This window comes from Seriola aureovittata, chromosome 11, assembly GCF_021018895.1.
Source record: "Seriola aureovittata isolate HTS-2021-v1 ecotype China chromosome 11, ASM2101889v1, whole genome shotgun sequence".
NCBI classification, from domain to species: Eukaryota; Metazoa; Chordata; class Actinopteri; order Carangiformes; family Carangidae; genus Seriola; species Seriola aureovittata.
The window spans coordinates 8,579,442-8,603,180 of NC_079374.1; the positions used below are offsets into that span (position 1 = coordinate 8,579,442).

The following is a 23,739-nucleotide window of genomic DNA, read 5'->3' on the forward strand; positions in this document are numbered from 1 at the left end:
ATAATAACAACCCCGTGGTTGCTGGAATACTGAGAGGGTGTTGGTAATGGCGCATTATTAGCATCAATTTCTCAACGCTTCTGACATGTCATAGAAACTGAGTCATCACTTTAAAAGTAAGCTATACGCTAAACTGTAGGAAAATCCACTCCAGCAAGATTTTAAAAATCCCACATTTTCCTCCTTTGCTCCTGTGGAAGACAATCCTCTCTGCACATCCCGTCCGCGTGTTTTTATGGTGCATGCCTGGCGAGTATGTTAAAGTTTCTCCCAAACTTCCACGCTGCTCACTGTGACCGAGATTCAAAGGGCAAGTGGTGCTTCATTAACCGTATCCCCATTTACCTCAGATCCCCCCCGAGTCTCAGAGAGAGCGGATTAATGTCAATTACCTGTCATTTTGCAACACCTACAATATGTTACGTCGGCTCTGGTTTTAAAGGAACACGCTACTTTTTTTTTCCTTATTCAGAAACTGTTTAATTCGGAATCAGCGAATATTTTAAGAAGAAAAAAAAAAACTTAACGTGACTTTGGAATTTTTATTTCTCAAATATAAAGAATTTTGAAGATTGTCACTGTTTTTTTTTTTTTTTTTTTTTTTAGCTGTTTCTACGGGAAATGCAGTTTGACGTCACAAAAATGTCAAACTGCCATTTATCCTAGTGCTGCAGTGAACACACCGTGTGTGTGCGTGTGTATGTGTGTGTGTTGGGGGTAGGGGTTTGGGGGCAAGGGATGAGGAAAACTGAGCACTGGATGTTATCTGTCATTATTTATAAAAGGCGCAGGCCTAATCTGCTTAAACCATTGAAACAAACGACTAATTAGCCACACTTTGCAGCTCCAAAATTTGTGTATAATTGTTTCCTAAATCCCATTTAGCAGGCTGCTTGGATTACAACAAGTCTGAACTATTTAACTAAATAATGAACAGACCCCTAGATGTCATTTATTTATTTTGTCTCAGTGAGGTATTCTTCCTCTGACACAAACTAATAACTGTCACCAGCTCAGTGAAGGTGATTCCTCTTTCCTCTTTTTTTTTCTTTTTTAAAGAGACCTTAAATGAATGGGCTGCTATGCGCGATGACCGCACTAAACAAAAAGCCACAGCACCGGACAAAGAAAACAGCATCCAGCTCGAGGACCAATGAGGGGTTTCTTTCACTTTTCAATCACTTTTAGTCGTGCCCGGGATTAAGAGAGGGCTCTTGACTCTCTCTTTCACACAAAACCAAGAGTGCTTGTCAGCAACTTGAAGGAAAAAAAGAAGGGAATAATACGTGAGTCCAGGGTTATCGTGTTTAATTGGATTAGATGGTGTCATGTTGAAGTCCGGAGCATGACAAACAAGAGATAGACGGCAAGACGGCGAGGACAAATACACCCTCATGCAACTCCAAATATTTCAGAAAACTAATAAAATAATATGTTTTAAAGGAGTTTTATTTTCCTTTTTTTTTTCTTTAGATAGAAATTTTCTCATACATGTCTGAATCATAGGAGTAGTTCATGCCTCGGTGTCCGTCCATAAAAAACAAAACAGGAGTGAAGCACGCGCAGGCTGAGCTCTGTGCCACTTTAGAGGTTTGTATTGTTGGGGTTGTGTTGTTGGCTGTGTGCTGCGCTCATCTGTGCGTCAAGCAGCGGCAGCAATAACAAGGTGCGCGCAGCTGTGTGTGCAGGTGCGCGGCCTCCACCTGCTCAACGGCACAGACAGGGAGAGAGGGGAAAAGGGGGGAGGAAAGAGAGAGAGAGAGAGAGAGAGAGAGAGAGAGAGAGAGAGAGAGAGAGAGAGAGAGAGAGAGAGAGAGAGAGAGAGAGAGAGAGAGAGAGAGAGAGAGAGAGAGAGAGAGAGAGAGAAAGGGAGGGAGAAGGGGGGAGGCCGGGGGCAGATCAAAAGCTTTGGTTTTCGATTGTGCAGTGAATGAAATGGGAAATTATCGCCGAAGTCACATCGGTGTGTGTGGTTCAGATCCACCAGCCTCACGATGTGGGAAAAAATAAAAGATAAAATAAATAAAAGCAGGTTGACACCAACGTTTTGACGAATCAAACATGTTACAGATCAAACGGATGCAGGTGTTAAGCTGAAGAGGAACCGCGTGCATGTAATATCTGCTTTTAAGGTTTGAACTGTGAAGCCTGAGGTTGACGCACCCGGTTCACGCGCTGCAGCCTATCAAAAAAAAAAAAGTTCAGAATGCTCCAACAAAGTTATCCGCCGTTTTGCACAATTCTGCTCAGAACGCGTGATGAGAAACTTCGAGTGAACGCGTTTGTAGAGGATGCTCACATATTGATGCTGCTCAGGTAGAAGAGGTAGGATACATAGAGGGGGGGGGCACAGGGCACACACACATTTTCTTTGCCTGAGAAGTTACAACCGTCCTCAGATGGATATACATTTGCCTGTGTGAGAATTTGTTAGATGTTTAATTCAATTTTGAACAGATGAAAAGTTCGCAGCTCCTTCCTTTGGCTTTGGATTTACACTGTACTGACTCTAATGAGCAGCTTGAGGCAGGTGTGAGGTTTCTGCATCGTCTGTCTGGCCCTCCTCAGACCATGTTCATTTTATGAGGTGCTGCTACTTTTTTTTTTTTCTCTCTCCCTTAAACTGTCTGTGTCAGCCGCGTAAACTTTCTGTCTGTCTGGTGCGTTCAGGGACTACAAGAGGACAAACAAACAAACAAACAAACACGACTGGGGCTTTTTTTTTTTTTTTATTATTACGATGGGACGTTCCGGAATATTGTGACAGATACGACAGATTTAAAGCTGCCAGTCCCTTCCACTGAAGAAACTGTGAATAAGAAAAAAAACTAGGATAAAGTGGGCTGGAAATAAAACAAGAAACTTTGGCTTCAGTGAAGCTGAAAAGCTGAAACAGGAGAAACTCAGAGCCAGGTCTGACGACAGATGGACACTTGAGGTAAAAAAACGAAAAAGTTGCAGAGACTTTTTGTCGCTGTGTAACGAGTCTCATTACCATGCACCCCCCCCCCCCCTCACGCTGCCCCCCCCCCTTCCCCGACACCCTTCCTCACTCCTGCCAACAGCAGACAAAGCGGGCGGGTTTTTTAGTGGTCTCCGCCGGGGCCGGTGAGCCTTTGATCTGGGCCCGTTAAGGAGAAGGGAGTCTGGGGGGAGTCAGGCCAAGAGGAGGGCTGTGGAGGAAGGTAAAGTCACCTCAAAATATTTTACCTAACTATTCTACGTATTATCTAACTACTCCTCTTTTTTTTTTTTTTTTTTTTGGAGACGACATAATGATTCATTTGCAAACAGTCAGGGTGACATGTTGCAAACCTAAAAGTCTGTGGGTCTGTTTTATTAGGCTGCGTCATATCTTCTTTAGCCAACTGCAGATCATATTTATCTGCCAGGTAAACACACCCAGACAGTCTGGACCCTCCACTCTGCAAGAGAGCCTTTAAATAAAGAGGCCTCAACAACTTTGGTGCAGGGTCTCAAAATGAAATACAATGTATAGACGCCTCCCCGCCCATCACCCTTCAGGACAGGCCTATGGCAGGTGGGCTGTAGCTACTGCGCCACAATATTTGAGTGAAGAATGAAATATTGTGCAAATTTGCAGTGGTTAAAATTTTTTTTTTAAAAAGTAGAAAATGTATTTTGCACAGAAAAGTGTTATCATTCAGCTTTACATCATGATCACAGGCCAGCATAGGTGTGTTTGGCCGTACTGCATCAAAAAGACACCATGTCCTGATATAAATTGGTGGGAAGGAAAAAAAAAAAAGTTGTGGGTTTAACATCTCTGATCCTGATTCACGCCACGCAGCTCTGTCCCCTCGGACTGGCTTTTGCTGACGGAGACACTCAGACAAAAGGTCTCCTCAAATGAAGTTAGTAATGGTCCACATGTGCCAGATCACTCATGCAGCAAAGACAGGCCGCGGTGAATTTCATATCATGCAAACGAAGTGAATAAAAAAGGGGAGGCTGGACATGCGCTTGTCATCAGTGGGCGAATAAAAAGGTTTTCTGCAGTTTCAGAGGGAAAATATCAAACACATATCCCTCTGACATGCAGGATAAAATAGCTGATAACTGGGTGAATACAGAACGCTCGCCTGTCATAGCAAAGTGAAATAAAAAGGAAAAAGGTGGAAGATTTCTATGTTTTTTTACTATTAATCCAGTCGTTCAAAAACATGATACTCCACATTTTACTCTCAAATTACATTTCAAAAAAAGGTGCAGTCCGTTTTCTTCTATCTTAATTATTTAACATTTCTACAACGGCAGGATGGCTTATCTCAGAAGAAAGTAAAAGAACTCATTTCTTTTTTTCATTTAAAGTCTTTTACCATTATTATTTTTGAACGCAATAATTGATAAAGAAGAAAACATTTTGTTGTGTGCCTGAGGGCCATGAAATGCTGAAAATTAAAAAAACTGATTATTATGGTCCTGTCACCATTTTCTCAGCAGATGGAACCACTCTGAAAATGTTCTAATTTATTTAAAACAATGTTCCTAAATATTGAAACAGAGTTAATTAGTGTAAACTAAATGTTTTATGTTGATCAGCTCTGCACACACATTTGTATTTCAAGCCATTTTTTTTTTTCCTAATGGCTTTACACTTCTCAAACTGTGCTGCAGCTACAATAACGAGGTATATTATTGCTTTAGAATAATCTTTTGCTGCAATTAGTTTGTCATATATTGTCATTAGAAGTCTATTAAAACATCAAGTCATTATTTGGGAATCCCCGGGCGGGGAATTAGAATAAAACCATCTTTGCCACACGGGTCCCATTTAGATTAATGGAAAAATATGTAAAACATTTCGTTTTAATTTTCCTCTGACAGTGTTTTGCATACATGCATTTTCTCCGCCTGCGCTGTCCCTCATAATTTATGAAAGCAATCTCGACCAGCACATTACCGGGCTATGAAGTACTGCTCGCAGCCTAATTGATTCCCGTCACAATTTTGTGAGGTTATAATCGTGTTAATTGTAATTTACTCTCTCAGGGAATACCGGAGAGATGTATTTAAATAAAACCGCCGAGCGGACTCTGAAGATTGTATCAGTTCCACACATAATAGAAATGTCATGTAGAATTACACAGCGGAGGCAGACAGGGATGCATTCCTGTAATCTACACAGATGTCACTGAAATCTTGTACTTTTTAATATTATTATTATTATTGTTCCCAATTGTTTCTGAATTGCAAATTCGTCGAGGTGCAGCGGAAGCTGGGAGAAACGAGCTCTGTAAAGACCAAAGGACAGAGTTTGCTTCACCTTTATCCAGAGAGGGGGAGGGGTAAAAAAAAAGAAAAAAAAGGCGTGAGTGGAAGTGGAAATCAAATAAATGCAAGATTATTGGGTGGAACGAGAAAAAAAAAAAGATGATGTAACCCATGTGGCACATAAACACCCAGAGGATGTGGTGTTTTGCTTAAATGTAAGCTGGCCAAATTATTTCTCCTAATCATTCTCAGAAGAAGAAAAAGAAGATGCAGTAGCAGAAGAAGAAGAAGAAAAGGAAGAAGAAGAGTACTTGTCCTTTTTTTGCTTTGTCTCTGCAGGGCGCCCTGAGCTGCTTCCTCCACTTTGAGATCTCCCTTCCTGTCTGTGGGGGGACACCTGTTGGTGCAGAGCAGCTTGGAAAAGCCAAGTTGTCCCATCAGACTGGTCTCCTCCACCGCTACCAGGGAGCCTGTGTTCAGCGCTGAGAGCCGGATATTCACAACCATGTGAAAGTGAATGACTCTGTGCAGCCTTTCAGTGCTGCTCCACTAACAAGGCCTCTCTGAATTCTTCTGTGAAACATTTGAGGGGTCAGAACTTTAAAAACGGAAATATCATTTTAATGTCAAAGTATTAAATGTTGAAAAAAAAAAAAAAAATCTGACAAAAGCTATTTTTCTTTAATTTGAAAATATATTCCAAAGAAATAGGTCAAATTCATATTTAATTATTTGATCAAATAAAATACAACTCTGACAGTACTTTAAGTTATTCATGCAAGAATTAAAGTTGACTTTTTTCAGATTGGACTGCAACAAGATTTAGCTGCAACAAATGATAAATTAAATTTAAAAAGTCACAGTAAAGTTTCATCCTCATAGCTTTAATGACAAAACAAAAACAGGATATATTATCATTTCAGCAATAGTACACACTACTCACATTCTATGAGTGACAAGCAGTCGAAACATCTCTTAAATATTTTACCATTTACTTGATCCAAGTTCAAGATATTGCATCTATTCTGCAGACCGTCACAAAATGGCTCTGCCCAAATACAGTGTGTGGATTCATTCAATCAAAGTAATCCATAATAGCAGTTTTATCCACCGACCTCGGGGCGTAATAGTAGTTTGGGTGAAAAACAAACAAACAAGCCGCATGTAAATTCACGACAGAAAAAGTGAGCCAGGGGTGAGAGAAACATGTGGCCAAATGCCAAAGAGACAGCTTACTGTTCGAGTCTTTGGCCGGGCGCAGGAGTGGTTTCGATCTTTTTGTCTGGCCTGGCCTGGCACAGACCACAGTCCTGCCCCAGACACAATAGATCATACAGTAGGTGAGGGAGAGAGAGAGAGAGAGTGGGAGAGAAGGAGAGAGAGAGAGAGAGAGAGAAAGATGAGTGGATGAGGTGGGTAGGGGAGGTATGGTGCCTTTCATTACCATGGTCACCAATGGCACTATTAACCATTCAACACCCCCCCAATTATCCTCCCATCCACAGTCAGAGAGACAAAGCCTCGGTCCTGGTCTGCTGGAGCAACATGGCCTCTAATCTGTCTCACTCCAACATCACACCCACTTCACTGTCTCTGGAAGTCAGATGTGCACAGGCGCTCCACAGAGCCCCTTTGTTACTTTCATTTGTGACAGTACAACAAACTACTTTACTGAACTCGTCCAGGAGGTCATTTCTATGAATGTGACCATTTATCATTGTTGATAAAATGAAGGGAACTCACTAGAGACAATAGCTTGAAAAATCCGAGTTGAAGCGGTTGTGGTAAATGAGAGCTCAGGTGGAGAATCCCGCTGCAGCGTGTGTATGTGTGCGGTGTTTATTTTTCGTACAGGTCATGGTGTGTCTGACGCCACACGCCTTCTCCATCAAGACCACAGGCTCACAGCTGCCACAGAGTGAGCTGCGTGTCTTTACTAAGGAGACGGACACAAAAACGCTAAATCGTGAGTTTACGCACTTCCATCTGTGGCTTTTTTTTTTTCCAGTGAGCGGGACCTTGATGTTTGTGAGTCAGGCCCTGAGCAGGGGGCTGAGGCCTGACTGGAAGACTGGGGCCCAGTGAATAGAGCCACAACAGTGGCTTGTTGTGTTTGTTTACCCTTTCGCCCAGCTGCCTGGACCGTGGAGATGAGAGAGCATTCATCACGACCTAGGAGAGATGGGAGGCATGGGCACACACACGCACACACACACACACACACACACACACACACACACACGGGAGAGTGACATGATGGCACACACACTGCAGAGAGTGCCAAGAAAGTGTCCACTCAGGGCAATAATCCTCCACACTCGGCTTCCAAAGGTTTGCCGTTGTTCCTCGCTATGTGCAGAGTTTGTTTTGTTGAACACATCCCAGGGTACAGTGACAGTAAAACTTCACTGAAACTGCCATGACAAATTAATTCAATGAAAATATTTCAACAATGATTAAAACCTTGAATTAAAACCAAAATTCCCACTGTTCTCTTGTGTCAGGCAACAAAGTTAATTTGTTTTTTCAACTTCTACTTTTTGTCATGAGAACCTGCAGCATTTCCGTTTGCCGTGCGGTTCCTCCCGTCTCCTCTCCGGATTCTTGTTATTTCTCTGGCACCGCGTTGGAGAGCGCTATGATGTTCTGCGCCTGCTTCAGCGAGGGCATGTCAATCATGCTGCCGCGGAAGGTGAACGCACCCTGCACAGGTTTGCAACAGAAACGAGAGCAGAGAGAGGGAAACGTTAGACCAGGCAGTCACAGTAACTGCACGTTGAATGTTTGGCAGACACAGGAAGTAGATTACTGTGTGAAAAAAAAAAAAACATAACACACCGCTTTATGAGAGAAATCATAACACACATATTGTGTGTGTGTGTGTGTATGTGTGTGTGTATGTGTGTGTGTTTGTGTGTGTGTTAGGATGTAGCATAAAAAGTGTGAATTTCTGACTTGTACATCTGTCATAAATTCTATGAAACAAAGCCGCAAACAGGATGTTGCAGAGGTAAATGTAATTCAGTAAAGAAAATGTTTGAATTGTAAAATCTACTGGAAGAAAATACTACTTTGACACATCAGGTAAAGTGTCATTGAACAGTGCCATGAAAAAAAAAACCTCCAGAAACCTCAGGTCCATATAGTCAATGTCTAGAGGTGAGAATTATGAAAAGCAAGCACCTGTCGTGTTGTAAGACAAAGAGACTGACCCTGCTCACTGTTCAAACCATTACACACACACACACACACACACACACACACACACACACACACACACACACACACCACGGCAGAGGGATGGGTAGGATATGAATCCCTCGGGCGATGCTTAGTCGGAGCAGCCCTGGCAGGGAGAGAGGTGTGGGCAGATTGTGTATTACCTCAGCAGATAGCCCACAGAGCTCAACACACAGGATCCAACCATGCACTAAATTAGGAACAATAATATTGTACACTTAATTTGCCCAGCTCCCCCCCTCCATCTCCTATGATGTCTCTGAGAGTCACCCAGGGGTGTACAGTATGTATTCTTTGGAACTACAGAGGTGTGTGAGAGGATACACAAAGGAACAGTCTGAGTCTCGGAGCGGAGAAAGACCCCTGTCATCTCCACACACAGTCAGCACAGATACTGAATAATGCTGGAGACACGCGCACACACACACACACACACACACACTTGAGAAAGTTTTGTATACAAAAAAAAAAATCCTGTAGATTATTTAGGGTCTCTCCCCGCCTCTAAATTTGTGACAGGATTTACAAAAATGTTTTGTGAGGTCAGTGTTTCCTCTAACTGATTTGGGGAGAAATTGATTCTTCTATTTGAGAATTAAAGTAACATTTAAATGAGGTAGTAGCCTCAGTTAAATAACTGGAAATATCCAGTAAACAACTGCGAACAAACTGTAACAGCAAGTCAGCTGTAGGTATTTCTGAGTTTTCTGCAGTTGCATACAAAGTGAAATTTAAGGCAAATAATACAACTGTCTTTCAAGTTATACATGGTGATATAAAACTCCTTTTTATTCCTGGAGTTTGTTCATAAATTGTCTCAGCAATGAGCTAATGTTTATATATTTTAGACCTAAATATTACTACAAGAGAGAGGCTAAAATTAATATTTAAATTCTAAAAAAAAAAAATTATCTTTTGGAAGAGGATGTTAACGTTACCTTGCCCTCCTTCTGATGTTGGTCAAAATCTGCAATCAGCTCTTTTGCCCACTGGACCCTCTCCTGACTGGGGGAGAACTCTTCCTGTACAGCCTGGACCTGCCCTGGGTGGATAACCTGTTTACCTACACACACATACACACACACACAACACACACACACACACCACACACACCACACACACCACACACACACCACACACACACCACACACACACCACACCACACCACACACACACACACACACACACACACACACACACACACACACACACACACACACACACACACACACACACACACACACACACAAAGTGGAATTTAAATAAATGAAAAAACAATGTTTTTACTTGTTGGCACAGAGCTATTAATCACCCTCCCATATAATAACAACAAGAAATCGTTTCAAATGAAAACTGTTCTGTACAGAACTGGATGGAAAAAAAGAAAAAGTCTGAGCATGAGAGAGGGACTGCTGCTGGCACTTTATCCCCGTTAGAGAGAGCAATAACAACACACAGAGAAACGAGACAAGAGTAACAGGAAATGCAGAAGACTAAACCATATGTGAGTACATGTGTCAGTATGTTCAGTGCCACCGAAGTGAGTCAGAGGGACATCGTGACATCATGAAGGATACTGAGTGTCTGCTGTCTCCTTGCAGCCCCGCTGTCAAGGAGAGACTTTGCTGAACGCTTAGTTAGACTTCGATGTGCGACAGAAGTTAACTAGAACAGCACACACACAAACGCACGCACGTGCGCACACACACACGCACACACACACAGTCAAGTAAATAATTTTTTTTTTAAATGCCAAGGAGATCACACAAAACCAAACACCTGTAATTCCGCAAACAAACAACAAACCAATTTGATTTTATTCATTCCAAAAACTGAACAAGTAAATAATAAGAAAATCATTGTCTTTTCTATACATACATTTCTATATTGGTTCTATGTGATTTCTATGTTTAGTATACACCAATATTTCAGTATTGGCACACCTTCCCTCAGACAATTTCAGAAATGACATCTTGTATCCAACTGAAACAGAAGCCCAACATGGAGTTAAGGCTCTGGCACAATCTTCACCCCCCCTCCCACTCCCACTCCCTCTCAGTTAAATGTGGGCGAACGCCACAGACATAATCCCGTGTACATTTGCAGATCAAACTTGTAGTGATAAGTTAAGGTTATGAAACGTCTGGTGAGAACGACGGCTCAGCGGCAGCCAGCAGGAACTCGACACTTTAGGGCTTAGCTCTGTCGCCGACAACAAATCCTTCAAGGTGGCTGAGCAGGCGGGCTGCACGAGCAAAAAAAAAAAAAAAAAATTTGGCCCAGGAGAGAGGAGGAGAAGAGGAGATGGGGCGGGGGGGGGAAGAGGAGAGGCAAGGAGCGGAGAGGAGGAGAAGAGGAGAGGCGAGACAGGGGAGGAAAGGGGGAGGAGAGAATCCACTCCCTTCATCCAGCTCCGCTCACCCCAGTTAACCTCAGAAAAACACACACCACAGTTACACAATCAACACGCTGTAGTTAAGTGCTCCAGCAATTACTGTCAAGAGAACATAATTCATAAACGGCAATTTAAATAGATACCTTTAAGGGATGTGTGCACGCTACAAAATATGTTCAAGAGCCAGTTTGTGTGTGTGTGTGTGTGTGTGTGTGTGTGTGTGTGTGTGTGTGTGTGTGTCATTACGAATGCATGATTGCTGATGCGCGTTTGTTTGTGTGAAGCAGACAGACTGTAACTGCACATTTTCTGTTGGACAAACAGCCTGAGGACTCCCCAGGGCCACACTAGAGATGAGTGTGAGAGTGTGTGTGCATATGTTTGTGTGTGTGAGTTTTTGTGCGCGTGCCTGTGCATCACCTTGTCGGCAGTATTTAAATCAGAAGAGTATTCCGGGTCTCCTATGTTTTCTATGTGGATATTGTGTATTCTGTTTCAACTCAACAACCTCGGTGTGTGTGTGTGTGTGTGTGTGTTGCTTTCTATGAGGAATGAAGCAAGAGGAGTGTGTATTCCCTCCTCTGCCACCTGTTTTACTTCTGGGCTGAAGACAAGAGCATGTTTCTACACTGAAACTGGCAGGCTTAAATATACTGTAAGGGGGTCTCTCTGTACGTGTGTCTGCATGTGTGTGTGTGTGTGTGTGTGTGTGTGTGTGTGTGTGTGTGTGTGTGTGTAGGACAACAGGAGAATGACAGAGCGAAGAAACAAACAGGGTGATTCAGGTGCCCTCCAGTTACAACCCATTGGTTCTCTTAAAATGCATCATTCATGCCCTCCAGCCAATCCCGGCCTGCCATGTGGTGCCGGCATCTCATTGGAGGATTGCTATTTAGCAAAGTGCTCTCAGGCGAATGATGGGCAGGGTCCCGGGGATGGAAGTGAAACATGGTCCCTGAAAGCAGAGAATTTTGTGGAACCGTTTTATATTTTCTGGGAGGCAAACATATTTACTGGGATCATTAATTCAAAAGTGCACAGTTTATAGTTCATAAAACAAGGTGCTTATAAAGGGAAGACGCTGCACTATTAAATCTCCTAATTAATTACAGTCCTCCTCCACAGATTTGATGTCAGTGTTTTGCAGGATTTTGCCTTCACACCGTCCTGTTTGCCAGCAAGAAGTGCCGGGTACTTGTGTTTTGTGTTTCACCAGTGCGTTCTCAGTGTCCTCAGTGCTAATGGGTGCTGTATGCGGCTTAGGTAGTGCCAAGGTCAATTACTGCGCAGGTAGAAGCTTTTGGCTGCACCTTATTATTGCTTAAGCACATTCGGGCCAGTAATAGCTACTAAGATTATACTGCACAGAGTGCCCATGGCTTGTAAGCCACTAATCCAGTGCTTTGAATGGTGCTTTCCATATCAAATCTAACCCATTTATTTCATCAAGCGGCTGCTTCCCTTCATTAGCTTTTACCACATGTAAACAACACTGCGTGCTTTCTTTGATCAACTTCTATTTGCACAAGTATTAACAGAAGAAAACATTATATTTAAAATATTGGCATTCATTTTAGGACCCCCTCCCCGTGCTAAACATATTAAGCAAACTGTCATGTTTCACTGGGTAAAAATGCTATTATAGAACTGCAAAAAAGACAAATGTTAGGTTACATGAAAAGAGCCGAGTAATTCTGATATAAAACACACACACACACACACACACACACACACACACACACACACACAAGCCTGCAACACCAGAGAATAGAGGTGGCAAATGAGGTCACCTGGAAAATCAGTTTCTGTATGAGACAGCAAGAGGCTCACCTACAAGATGTTTTGATGATGTGAAGTGCAGGTAACACGTGTGTCTGGGCCGGTGCAACATGGAGAGTGTGCTCAGGGATTTTAGGATTTTGAGCCAAGTGCCGATTTTTCTCCATTTCTGTGAGGTGCGAGAGCTGACTAAAGCCTGACACTGTTGTGTTCTCCAGTGATACCACATTGGAAGACAAATTATAAGAAACATTACAGCATAGTTAACAAAACAGTATACTATGAAATGTAGTTGATGTGGTTTTACACCACAGGAAAAACGTCTCATTTTGAATTTATCAGATTTCAAGGGGTGAAAATACCAGGACGTATCATCTGTGTTGGAGGGAAAAAAATGAGTCAAATATCCACTTTGCAAAAGGCTGTCCTGCCTTCTGTGGTCTGTTCCATGCAGCCGGCGGGGCACAGAAACACAGACACACACACAAACACACACAGACACACACAGACACACACAGACACACACACACACACACATTCTGAAAGCGTTGCCTGGCTACACACACACACAGCACGCTGTTAAAGTAGATGCTACCACACTTTGCTAATAACTCCCTTTAATCATACTTGCACACACTTACACATTTGCATACGAGCAGGTATGCACACATACACCGGTGCAGACACACACCACTCATGGCAGTCTGAAATGTCAGACAAGCATTTATGACTGCAGTTTTGTTCACAATTCACTTCAGCAGCACTGAAAGGGCTAAAAAAAAGACAAAGACAAGCAGCCACAGGCAAAATGTTCATTTTGAGGTCAGATCGTCAATACGATGTGCAATACAAGTATATTCCAAACAACAAATGAAAAGCCAGGCGATGTTCTGAATCCGCACAGTTTATGCAATATTTTAAAAAGGTAAAATAATTTATCAACCAACTCATTTCATATTTTCATTTGGAACGAGAGAGAAGAGCAAAACACAGTAACAGAGGGAAGGAGCAGTTATAGTCTGAATGCTGCTTGCAACAGAAAGTTGAGGGAAGTCTGTGACTGTGCCACAGGGAGGAGTGAAGAATATAATACAGACTCTGACTGGAAAACAAACACAGACGTGTTGAGATCAGGGATGTTGCTGAATGGAACAGGGGCACGTTTCAGATGCAGAAAGTGAGGAAGCTCACCTGTGAAGCCCATGAGAGCTCCCTCTCTGGCCTGCCGCCTCAGCCCTTCCACATCTTTGTAGTCGATGTAGACCAGGTCGATAGCCTGCAGCCCGAATGCTTTGGTGGTCACGACCACCTTCTGCCTGGCGTAAAGGAGCTCCCTGGCATCCTTAGTCCGCGTGGCACCTACAGGAAAATGATGGGGTTACCACACAGCATGCACACTAGGTCACATGTCAGTCACAATCTCAGAGACGCAAGCTGATGTTCAAGGAAATAAGCTGAGGGTGAGAGGAGGTTATGTCAGTCTCTCTTCTTTTCATATCAAACTACACAGCCAAATCTGGCATTTGAATGTTTCTTCTGTCATGAGAGAATATGTAAACCTTCCTGGCCGTCAGCTCAAATCTCTGGATTTTGCTGATAAATTCAGTTCACTGTATATGTCATGGCCATGGAAAATGCGTGTTTGTAATGGTTGCCTCTGAGCTGTACTGATATAGAATATAATGGACTCGGTGTCTTCACTTCCATCTGATTTATTATTTCAGGACACCTCAATTTCTACTACATCCACAAATCATCCTACAAAAAATATTACATTTGTAAATACTTCCCTGCAGTCGTCTATGTATTTATAAAAAACACGCAAAGAGTGAGTGACCTGTTCTGTATCTACACACTGGCCATTAAACTTTTGGATTTTACTATGCAATACAATCTGTTGGGTCTACGCCACAACTCCTGTGGGAGCAAGAGGGAGCAGCACAATTGTGGCAAACAAAGACAGAGGAGGTCAAGCAGAAGGTGTAGCAGCTACCTATGCTGGCACAGAAGTCATCAGAGCCAAACACCACGCCGTCATGGTGAAGACCAGCCCTGGGAGCAAGGCGACGGATTTCCTCGCACACCGCCTGGAGAGAAGAGACGTACAATTAGCATAATACAGGCTGACGAAAGTGACACGGATGCAAAGAGGGAAAAAAATGTTGGACATCTTGGCATAAATACTGCTGAGTAAATCTAATTATAATATAGTAGTTCAAACAAACTGGGATTCCTTTGCAGGCAGAAAAAAGCATCCAGAACAGACATCAACACATTAAATTATCTGTAACAAATGTCCCAATAAATCCATATCTATCAGAAGCTAACTTTCATTCCAGCTTTCTTTCCATAAAGACTGATATTAATGTACTAACCCACTAAATATGTCATCTGCAGACACATACAGGATACATACATGACAGCAAAACCATCACAGTTCGGAACTGGCCCAAGGCACTCTGTTATGAAGGTGTTCAATACGTTTTGAGAACCATAGCAGTAAAGTGTATATCCTGTCAAGTACAGAGCTGCCTGTTTAACTCAGACTTTTAGCTTTGTTTGCTTATTTTACAACCACATATTACCCGATTTAAACGTTATTTTGGCTTATTAGAGACTGTAATGCAAAGTGTACAGCTACTTTGTGTTAAGACATTAATTACAGATGTCTGTTTTCATTTGTTAAGTGGGAAAAAAAATTATTTTGCAGGAAATTTGGTTCACGTTTTTCAAAGAGAGATGTTGAAATCGTATTGATACATGTACTGAAAAATGTCAAAAAATAACAAATAATAACAAGCCCTACTGCTCAGATGAGCTACTGGCCACAAGTATTATCCAGTAAGGAATGCAAAATTTGAAAAAAAATAAAATAAAAAAAATAAATCTGGAATGTGATTGTCTGTGTTGAAGAGTGTGAAACAATAAGAACACGTCTCCTGCTTTTGTTGGCCTCCAAATTAATTTCACCACTAGCTGTGCCAGAGCGATTTTTTTCATGCTTGTAACCTGGGGTTCAGTCTGGGCAAAGATACAGGGTGTTCTCAAGAAAGCACACAGAGGCACCCCCTGTCATCAAAACACACATGCACGCACACACACACACACACACACACACACACACACACACACACCCTCACCACCACAAACAGTCACAGAATTAGAGTGGGGAACTAAACGACAAATCAAAAGAAGGAAGGACAGCTTGTTTCTCCCCAAATGCTGAAAACCATGCCCTTTTCCCCATGTAGCTGAAGGTCGTGCTGTACTATAACAGCAACTGCTTTGATGCTTGCCAAAATATCATTAAGAACTTTTCCACTATGATGATATTAAAACAGTTCTAATTAAAAAATGTCAGCGTGTCTGGAAAGGGATAGAGAGAGACACACACAGACAGACAGTCACAGAGAAAGGAAACAAAAAAAAAAAACAAAAAAAAAAAAAAAAAAAAAAAAAAAAAGGCTCAAAAGGCTCATTTTGAGAGACTGTCCGAAAGCTTTGAATCCCTTTCATTTTGGACACGTGGAGTGCTCCGCTCGCTGATGCAGTCTTTAATCTAAAGTGAACAATGGAGAAACAGCAAAATGTCTTACGCAGGCAGTTTTTGGGGGGTTTTGTTTGTAATTTACCTTAAAATTGAGCAGGCCCACAGCGGTTTCCACAAAGGTGACCAGGCGAATGGGTTCTGTCAGTGCCCGTCCTTTCAAGTTGTGCTGAAACCTGTCAACAAACTTAACACACAAGGACAATCTCGTGCGCAGCTCATTAACAACACCCACTGTTTCTGTGAATAGGAAACAATAAACCTCCAAATAACCACAATGAATTAATTTGTTCTTACTACTTTGTGCAATCACAGTCGTCACATTCATTAGATGTTTTGAGCGTTGTTTTGAGCACATATATTCTCTGTGGCGTTTGCTGTTATAAAAATAGCTTTTAAGGCTCATGATCAGCTTGAATCCATTTGATAATGTTCTTAAAGAAAAACATCATGTTTTAGAGGATCATATTTCTGTTTAAGTTCCTGCTTTTCTTTAGTGGTAAAGTGTCAGTGCTGCCCTCAGTAGATTAAATCAACACATTATTAGTTATATGAAGGAGAAAAACAGGAAGCTCACACTGGGATACTGAACGATTTTGTCAAAGTGAATTTAAAACTGGAAGAAAAAATGTTCAGCAGTAACAATGGTAAACGATATGACACATCTTTCAAAATCCACTGTGGGGTAAGACAGACCGAGGAGAAAAAAAAGGAATCTTATTGTTCAAAAAAACTCACTTTTGATACGAATCTTGACACCTTTATTACCTACACTGTTCCCACTGCAGTCCTTATTCAGAGACACATCTATGAGGGTTCAAATAGCAAGAAAAGCGAGCACAGGAGAGCAGCAACAAAAGCGAGTGAAATGAAATATTTTACATTATCACCAGGGTTCCCCCATCGTCTGAAGTCTTCTGCTCTACCTTCCTTCTGAGGCTCTGCGCAGCTACAGCATGTGCTCCCCTGAGAGAGTGTGCACTCATGTAAATGCGCACGTGCACGTGCGAGCACATGCATGCACACGGCAAACCAAAGAAGAAACAAAAACCCGAAAAAAAAAGGGGAGAAGAAACAAGATTTGGGATCTCTGTGAGTGTGTTTTACTCCTACATTATTCTGTTTTGCCCACCCCCTCCTCCTCCTCCTCCATGGTAGGGAACAGGGAGACTGGAGCAACAATCAGAGTATGATGTGACACTTTGCTGAGGCCTTTATTCTGCATGACTCCTGCTAATATGCAAGTTCACCTAAGTAGGGCTTTAAAACCAAGTTTAATTCTTTGAAGACCAAAGCATTCCAATTTTTTCCAACAGACCAGTTCACAGCTAGCCCTGGACTGCCAGTGGGGTAGCCCAAATTCCTAAATCTATCATCTGGAAACACACAAAAGCCCCCTTCGTCAGATATTTCCTTTCAAAGCCAGACCAAAAAAAAAAAAAAAAAAGAGAGTTAAAAAAAGCTCAGAGTAGAAATGTCTAACTCCATGTCCCCCCTTCCTCTCCTTTCTCTCACTCCCTCTTTGACACACCAGGAAAAAGACAGATATAAATAACCTCAGGTACAGCACTGCTATTTTTCTAAATGAAGAGCAAAATAACCCCCGCGCTCGCACTCACCACTCTTGTTCTCGACACTGAAAGAGTGGGCCTCCATTGAAGGATTTCAAAAATAGGGGCAATTTTAATCATCTCTCCATTCAATCTCAGTTGGATAAATCATATCTGAGAGATTTGCATAAATACAAACCATCAAAGACTTTTCATCTTCAAAGAGGTTTTCAAGACCCAATAGGCTTTGTACTGTAATCATCTGAGGTCACAACCCTGTGGGAGCAAGGCTGCTATGGCAACATAAAAACTAACGCTGGGGGCTTAGCATAATACCCCCCCCACCCCAACCCCCCGTTCCCCCCTCCTCCTTCGCAAACACAGGAAAGGGTGGGGTGGGGGGGTGTCCGAGAAGGAGTGTGAAAGGAGGGTGTAGATAAACCTATTTCTGTGACAGAGGAAACTAGGTGTATGTTGCCTAGCTGATGTTACACACAGAGATTACCACCACGACACTGGTGCCACGCAAACCCTGACAGGGCTGCGGCGAGCCGAGCGCGCTGTTTAGATTCTGCTGGAGGAAAACAAATGACGGCTCAATGCCGCACCACCGGCTAAAAAGCCTCCAAGGCTCTTTGATTACATGTTTCTGTCCTTCTGCTGTATTCTCCTCTTCAGCTATTATACACTTTGAGGGCCTGATTTACACTGCATAAGAGCTGCTATAGTCCTCGTTCATTGTTCTTCTGGTGCATACAGCAACCATTAGCTGCCAATGGCTCTCACAACTAGGACCCTTTAAAAGATGTTATTCACTACTGAATTGAAAAAAAGAAAAGAAAAAGAAAAAAGAAGAAATAACACCTCTCCTTTGCCATTCAAAGCCACGCTACAAACAAGCCCTCTGACAATTTCACCACCCAATCATGAAAAGAGAAGGAGGGAGAGATGGAGCTGGAGAAAGGAGGCTATAGTGGGACAAGTTTCAATTAATTTTCTTCAAAAGGGGGCCAGATTAAATGTTTCCGGCCTGCTGAAGTGTTCATTTCACAGAGGGGAAGCGGAGAAAGGGATGAGGGGAGGGGACAGGAGGAGGAGTAGAGGAGGAGGAGCAGGACAGGGTGCGATTCTTTTGGTCCCAGTGCACACCAAATAGTGTGGTGGGCAAAGAATGCACATGGCTCCGAATCTGTGTGAGAATTGTCCTCAGACAAAGGAGGGAGTTACGCCTGTTATAGCCCAATAAGGCCTGTCAGTCACACAAGGGCTGGGGGAGAAGAGAAAGGCAGAGCTAAAGATTTCCACACAAAGGGAAACAAGCAAGTCCATCTTTTAGCAACAAATCAGTCTGGAGGTTCCTGTGCTAATATCAATAAAAAGGGAGAAAAATAAACAAGTGAGGGATTTACTGCACAGCCTTACAAGAGTGGAGAAAAAAAAAATCTGACACATGCTTACAACACTGACACATGAATACACAGAGAGAGAGAGAGAGAGAGAGAGAGAGGGAGAGGGAGAGAGAGAGAGAGATGCACAGAGAAGCATGTGCAAAGCAGACACAGCAAAAGCAGGGAGGGACAAAGATAAGATTAAATGGGCATACATGAAAGAATCAAGGCCCAGAGCTCCAAACTTGACTTTGTTTCAGGAGCACACATGCACCTGCTGCAAAGCAGTAACACACTGCCAAAACACACTGTAAATCAAATGTGAAAACAGATTTACAGCACACTTCGAGGGGAAACACAGCAACATGAAGGGCTGACTTCGAGAAACTTAAAATAAACACAAAGTATTTTTTGCAACAAAGCAAGGGTATTAAAAAAAACAACAAAAAAAAAACAATTATCCAGCCAAGCAATTATCCACATTTTAAAGCTCTCAACGTGTTAAAAATAATAATCATGATAATCATGATAACAACAGGAGATGGTTTTTTAAAAAATATTTCATGCAGAACTAAAGTGCCGTCTTTTAAGTGAGAAAAAGTAGCACAAGGAGAAAAAGGGCTGAGCTGAGGGAGAGAATTAGTGAACACCTGTCAGCAATTACACAAGGAAGAAAGAAAGGGCAGCAGGAAATAGACGTGTTCTAATTAAAACCACTAGTTAAAAACTTCCTGCTCCTGCCCAGGACCACGTCTGAGTGTATATTATGTGTATACATTTTATAATACACACACACGCACATATGTATATGCATGTGTGTGTGTGTGAGAGACTGTATGTGTGCACGTGTAGACTCGACACCCTCCCATCACCCCTGATTACTCCCCTCTCTCTCTCTCTCTCTCTCTCTCTCTGACCTCTAAACAAATCTTAATTTCTCCTCTTGCTTAATCAGCAACAACTGTATTCACACACACCAACAGTAAAGGAGGCAGACGGCAGCCAGGTTCCTCGAGGTAAGTGAACCATATGGAGCTGATCAGAAAGGCCTGCATTAATGATGTCACTGTCTCCTGACCTTTCGGGACCTGACATCCGTACAGCGCCCCTTTATAGAAAGCCAGAGGGATGGCCAAGCCCAGGCAAACACCTCTTAACTAGGGCGCAGGCCCAAGTTAGTATGAACAAATTGCAAACGGTGATTAATAAAAACACAAAATGGGAATATTAGTGGACAATCATTACAATAACCACTGCAAGAGAGCAAAATTTGCAATATCTGATGTCAAATCTGGTCAATTAATTTGTGATGATCTTTCTCATCACTAGAACCTCAGTAACTGGAACAATTGCCTTGGGACTTTGCAAAATGTGTGGACAGTTGAAATAGATTTCCAGCATAAAGAATGGAATGCAATGCATGTTTGCTGCATATTTTTTTATTCAATATACCTTGTCTGGATGAGTACTTTTGACTGTGATTAAATCAATTCATAGCCACAACATGACACTGTTCAAGGCAGTCTCAAGTAATTCCAGCAGTGGCTAAAGGCACCTTTGTGTTGTTACAGAAAGCTATCGGACTTCTGAAGCTAATCCGAAGAAATGTCGTCCGTTTCTTGAGCTGCAGCCAAGAAAAACACTCCATCTGTCCCCGAGTCCTGCCACAGGGATCGATTCCCACTTTTACTGGGAAATATATGGAAAAGTTTGTTATGATTGCTTTGAAGATTTCCGTGGGTTTCCTATTACTTCATGAGTTTGCATAAGAGCACCACTGTGTTTTTAAAAGACATCCAGAGGTGAAAGAGAGATGTCTTGTGTATTTTTAGTCTCATTTAGTTTTTTTTCCATGTGTGTTTTTTTTTGCTTGTTTGTTTTGTGTTTGTTTTTCTGTCACATGTGGTTCTGGCTTTACAAATTACACCATTCTGAGTACTTTGACTTGTACCTTACCCATTGCACTTCCTGAGCGTCTTCCACTTTGGGTAACATGATGGCTGGAGGGAGAACCTCAGCCTGCAGGATGACCTGCAGGTCAGCTTCAGCTAAGCCACTGGACACCGAGTTCACCCTCACACACTTCTCTGTCCGGCCCAGATCCAGTTCCGCGAGCATCCTGGGAATGGTCTCCCTGGCCTCTGTCTGCGGCACAGAAACGTAAAACATGGACAGAAATGCTGATTATTGAATATAATACTTGCGGTTTGGAGTAACTAATAAAGAAGCTCATTCATTCCCACTGTGTGAAGCTTCAGATTCAAAACTATGCATTTTGAAAGCAAGTGTGGTTACTGTCAGTGTACCATGTGACTACTGAAGCAGGAATAAACATAAAATGATTGATAAGGACAAAAAACTATCATGAGAGGTTGCGCTATGTGTGCGTGTATTTTTTTTTTTTAAATGCATGAATTCAAACCACTAACATTCACTGAAGAAATAATTGAAAAATTTGCAAAGAATGCAATTTCCTTCAAGAAAGTGTCCCTTTATGTAAGATATTGGCCATTAAGCATGATCATAAAAATAAATACAGCATTACAGACACAAAATATATGTAATCAAGGTGGGAAATTGACAAAGCATACACCAATCTGGAATAAATTGCATCAAGACGAAACATTAACATATTAAAAAGGCACAAAATAAGTCAGCACACTTTCCCTTGACTGCGGTTCATCTATACACAGTATGCCACAAATCAACAAAACAGAGGATGTACACTCAACTTTGTTCTCTCAACGAATGCATTGTATGAGCTGGGAGGGAAGAGAGATGAGGAGGATGAAGAAAAAAAAAAAATCAAAGAGAAGCCTACAGTCCCAACTTCTATCAGTAACACAGTAGCACACGCAGCTTTATTCAAACCAGATGCTGGGCAGCAGGAATGGAGAGAAAGAGGGATGGAATGGGAAGAGTAGTAGTGAGTGAGAGGAGAGAGGCTCGGGAAGAAATGTGGTCCGAGTTAAGCAGCATGAGGAAATGGTAGCTTAGGAGTTGTCAGGTCAGATCAGAGGCTGGAGCCTTTGAGTGCTTGTATGTGTGTTTGGAGATGCTCAGATTTTGCTCCTGATCCCATTTATGTTACTAAAGAATCCTCTTAAAAAGAAAAATACTCTTAAACTGATACCGGTCACTGTGTGCACCAGAAAGGTTTTTGAAATGCGATGAAGTGACGATGAAATGTGGATAATAAAAAATACTGCACCAGTGGATGGTGGCAAATGTGGCACCATGTCGTGTGATGGAGCGCCATGCTCGACGGGACCTGTCGAAAGCACCGCATTTGTTGCCTAACAACATCTGAGTGGGTCCAAACTAAGTGATCGCTAGTAGACTGATCACTGGGGTCATGTGTGTGCGCATGAGAGAGAAACTGTAGACAGATATAACATGGAGAGCCCATAGATCACAATCTCTTGTAAAAACTATAGTGGACTAGAGTCGACCTAGGTTCAGTTGTATTAGATCTTACGGGGACCCCTCAAGGGTCACGGGACGGCTTCTGAGACAAAACAGCCCCTGCTCTGATCTCCTGGAATGCAGAACTGTACTTGATATTATGAACACCCCTTCAGTATCAATAAAATATGGTATCAAAGTACATATCAAAGATTTGCTCGGATTTAATAGGGGTCATGAGCGGGCTGGACTGCTGCGTGTCATCTGTGTCTCCCTGTTCCCTCATTGAATGAGACATGAGGGATTGTCACACCATATGATGAGTGCACTGTGATCTTTGACTCTTACTCAAGTTTTGCTATAACCTCTCTTACTGTCGCTCTCATAAGCCCAGATAGACCCGTAACTGTAATCGTGGTAACTTAAAACGGATGGAGCGATTTACGCAGCCATAATTCACTATTCATAAACCTGCTACTTGGTGGATAAAATTCTGCCCGTCCCCTCCGCAGTTCACGGTTACTGGAGAAAATTGATATGTGAGAACCGCTGGCTGCTCCATGTGCCAGGAGTCACACTGATCCCTGACCAAACTAAATAAATAGTGATCCAAGTGATCAAAAAGCATGGTTTATAACATTTGCAGATCAAATAGACGGGAGAGGGCTGAGTCTCGGGCTCCAACCTCAGCCTGACATACAGGCAGCCTGCATGTATAAAATTCTTTTAATGTAACCAGAGAGCGCTCACTGCAAGGATTGTCTGCTGCACTTTTCTCCTTTTGCGACGGCATTTCTGAAAACATGACACCAGGAATGGCTAAGGAGATGGCCAGGTCACTGTGCACTATCCTTTCTTTTATCTCTGCTTCTCTCTCTAAAGTGAGAGAGAGAGATTATTCTGCCAGACACCTTGACCCCTATGGGCTCCGCTACTCCGAGCTTGAATAAAGCCCTTTGAAAAGGAGATATTTTACATTAATGGACAGCCATCCAACAAGTTGCTTCAAAGCTCCCTCCCCAATCACCTGGTGTCCCATGGAGAGCTCGCCCTAACGTCAGCTCCATCTCCTCTTTGATTCCCTCCATCATCCTCATCATTAGAAGCTGACACATGGGCAGGCGGGCGGACGAGCAGTCGGCCAGGCAGGCAGGGCCGTCGAACGCATATATGCACACATGAGGCTTTTCAAGTGCAGCA

General features: G+C 42.5%; 1 protein-coding gene across 1 annotated transcript in view; it reads right to left on the reverse strand.

Moving 5' to 3' along the window:
* Positions 1-6,098: 6,098 nt before the first annotated feature.
* The window catches only part of clybl (citrate lyase beta like), a 58,925-nt gene continuing 41,284 nt past the window's right edge, over positions 6,099-23,739 (reverse strand). The window contains exons 3-8 of the mRNA XM_056389940.1: positions 21,091-21,279; positions 16,282-16,383; positions 14,643-14,736; positions 13,841-14,008; positions 9,414-9,538; positions 6,099-7,938 (exon numbers count right to left, since the gene is read on the reverse strand). Coding sequence (XP_056245915.1) covers positions 7,843-7,938; positions 9,414-9,538; positions 13,841-14,008; positions 14,643-14,736; positions 16,282-16,383; positions 21,091-21,279 — 774 coding nt within the window. The 3' untranslated portion in view covers positions 6,099-7,842. The remainder of the gene's footprint in view (positions 7,939-9,413; positions 9,539-13,840; positions 14,009-14,642; positions 14,737-16,281; positions 16,384-21,090; positions 21,280-23,739) is intronic.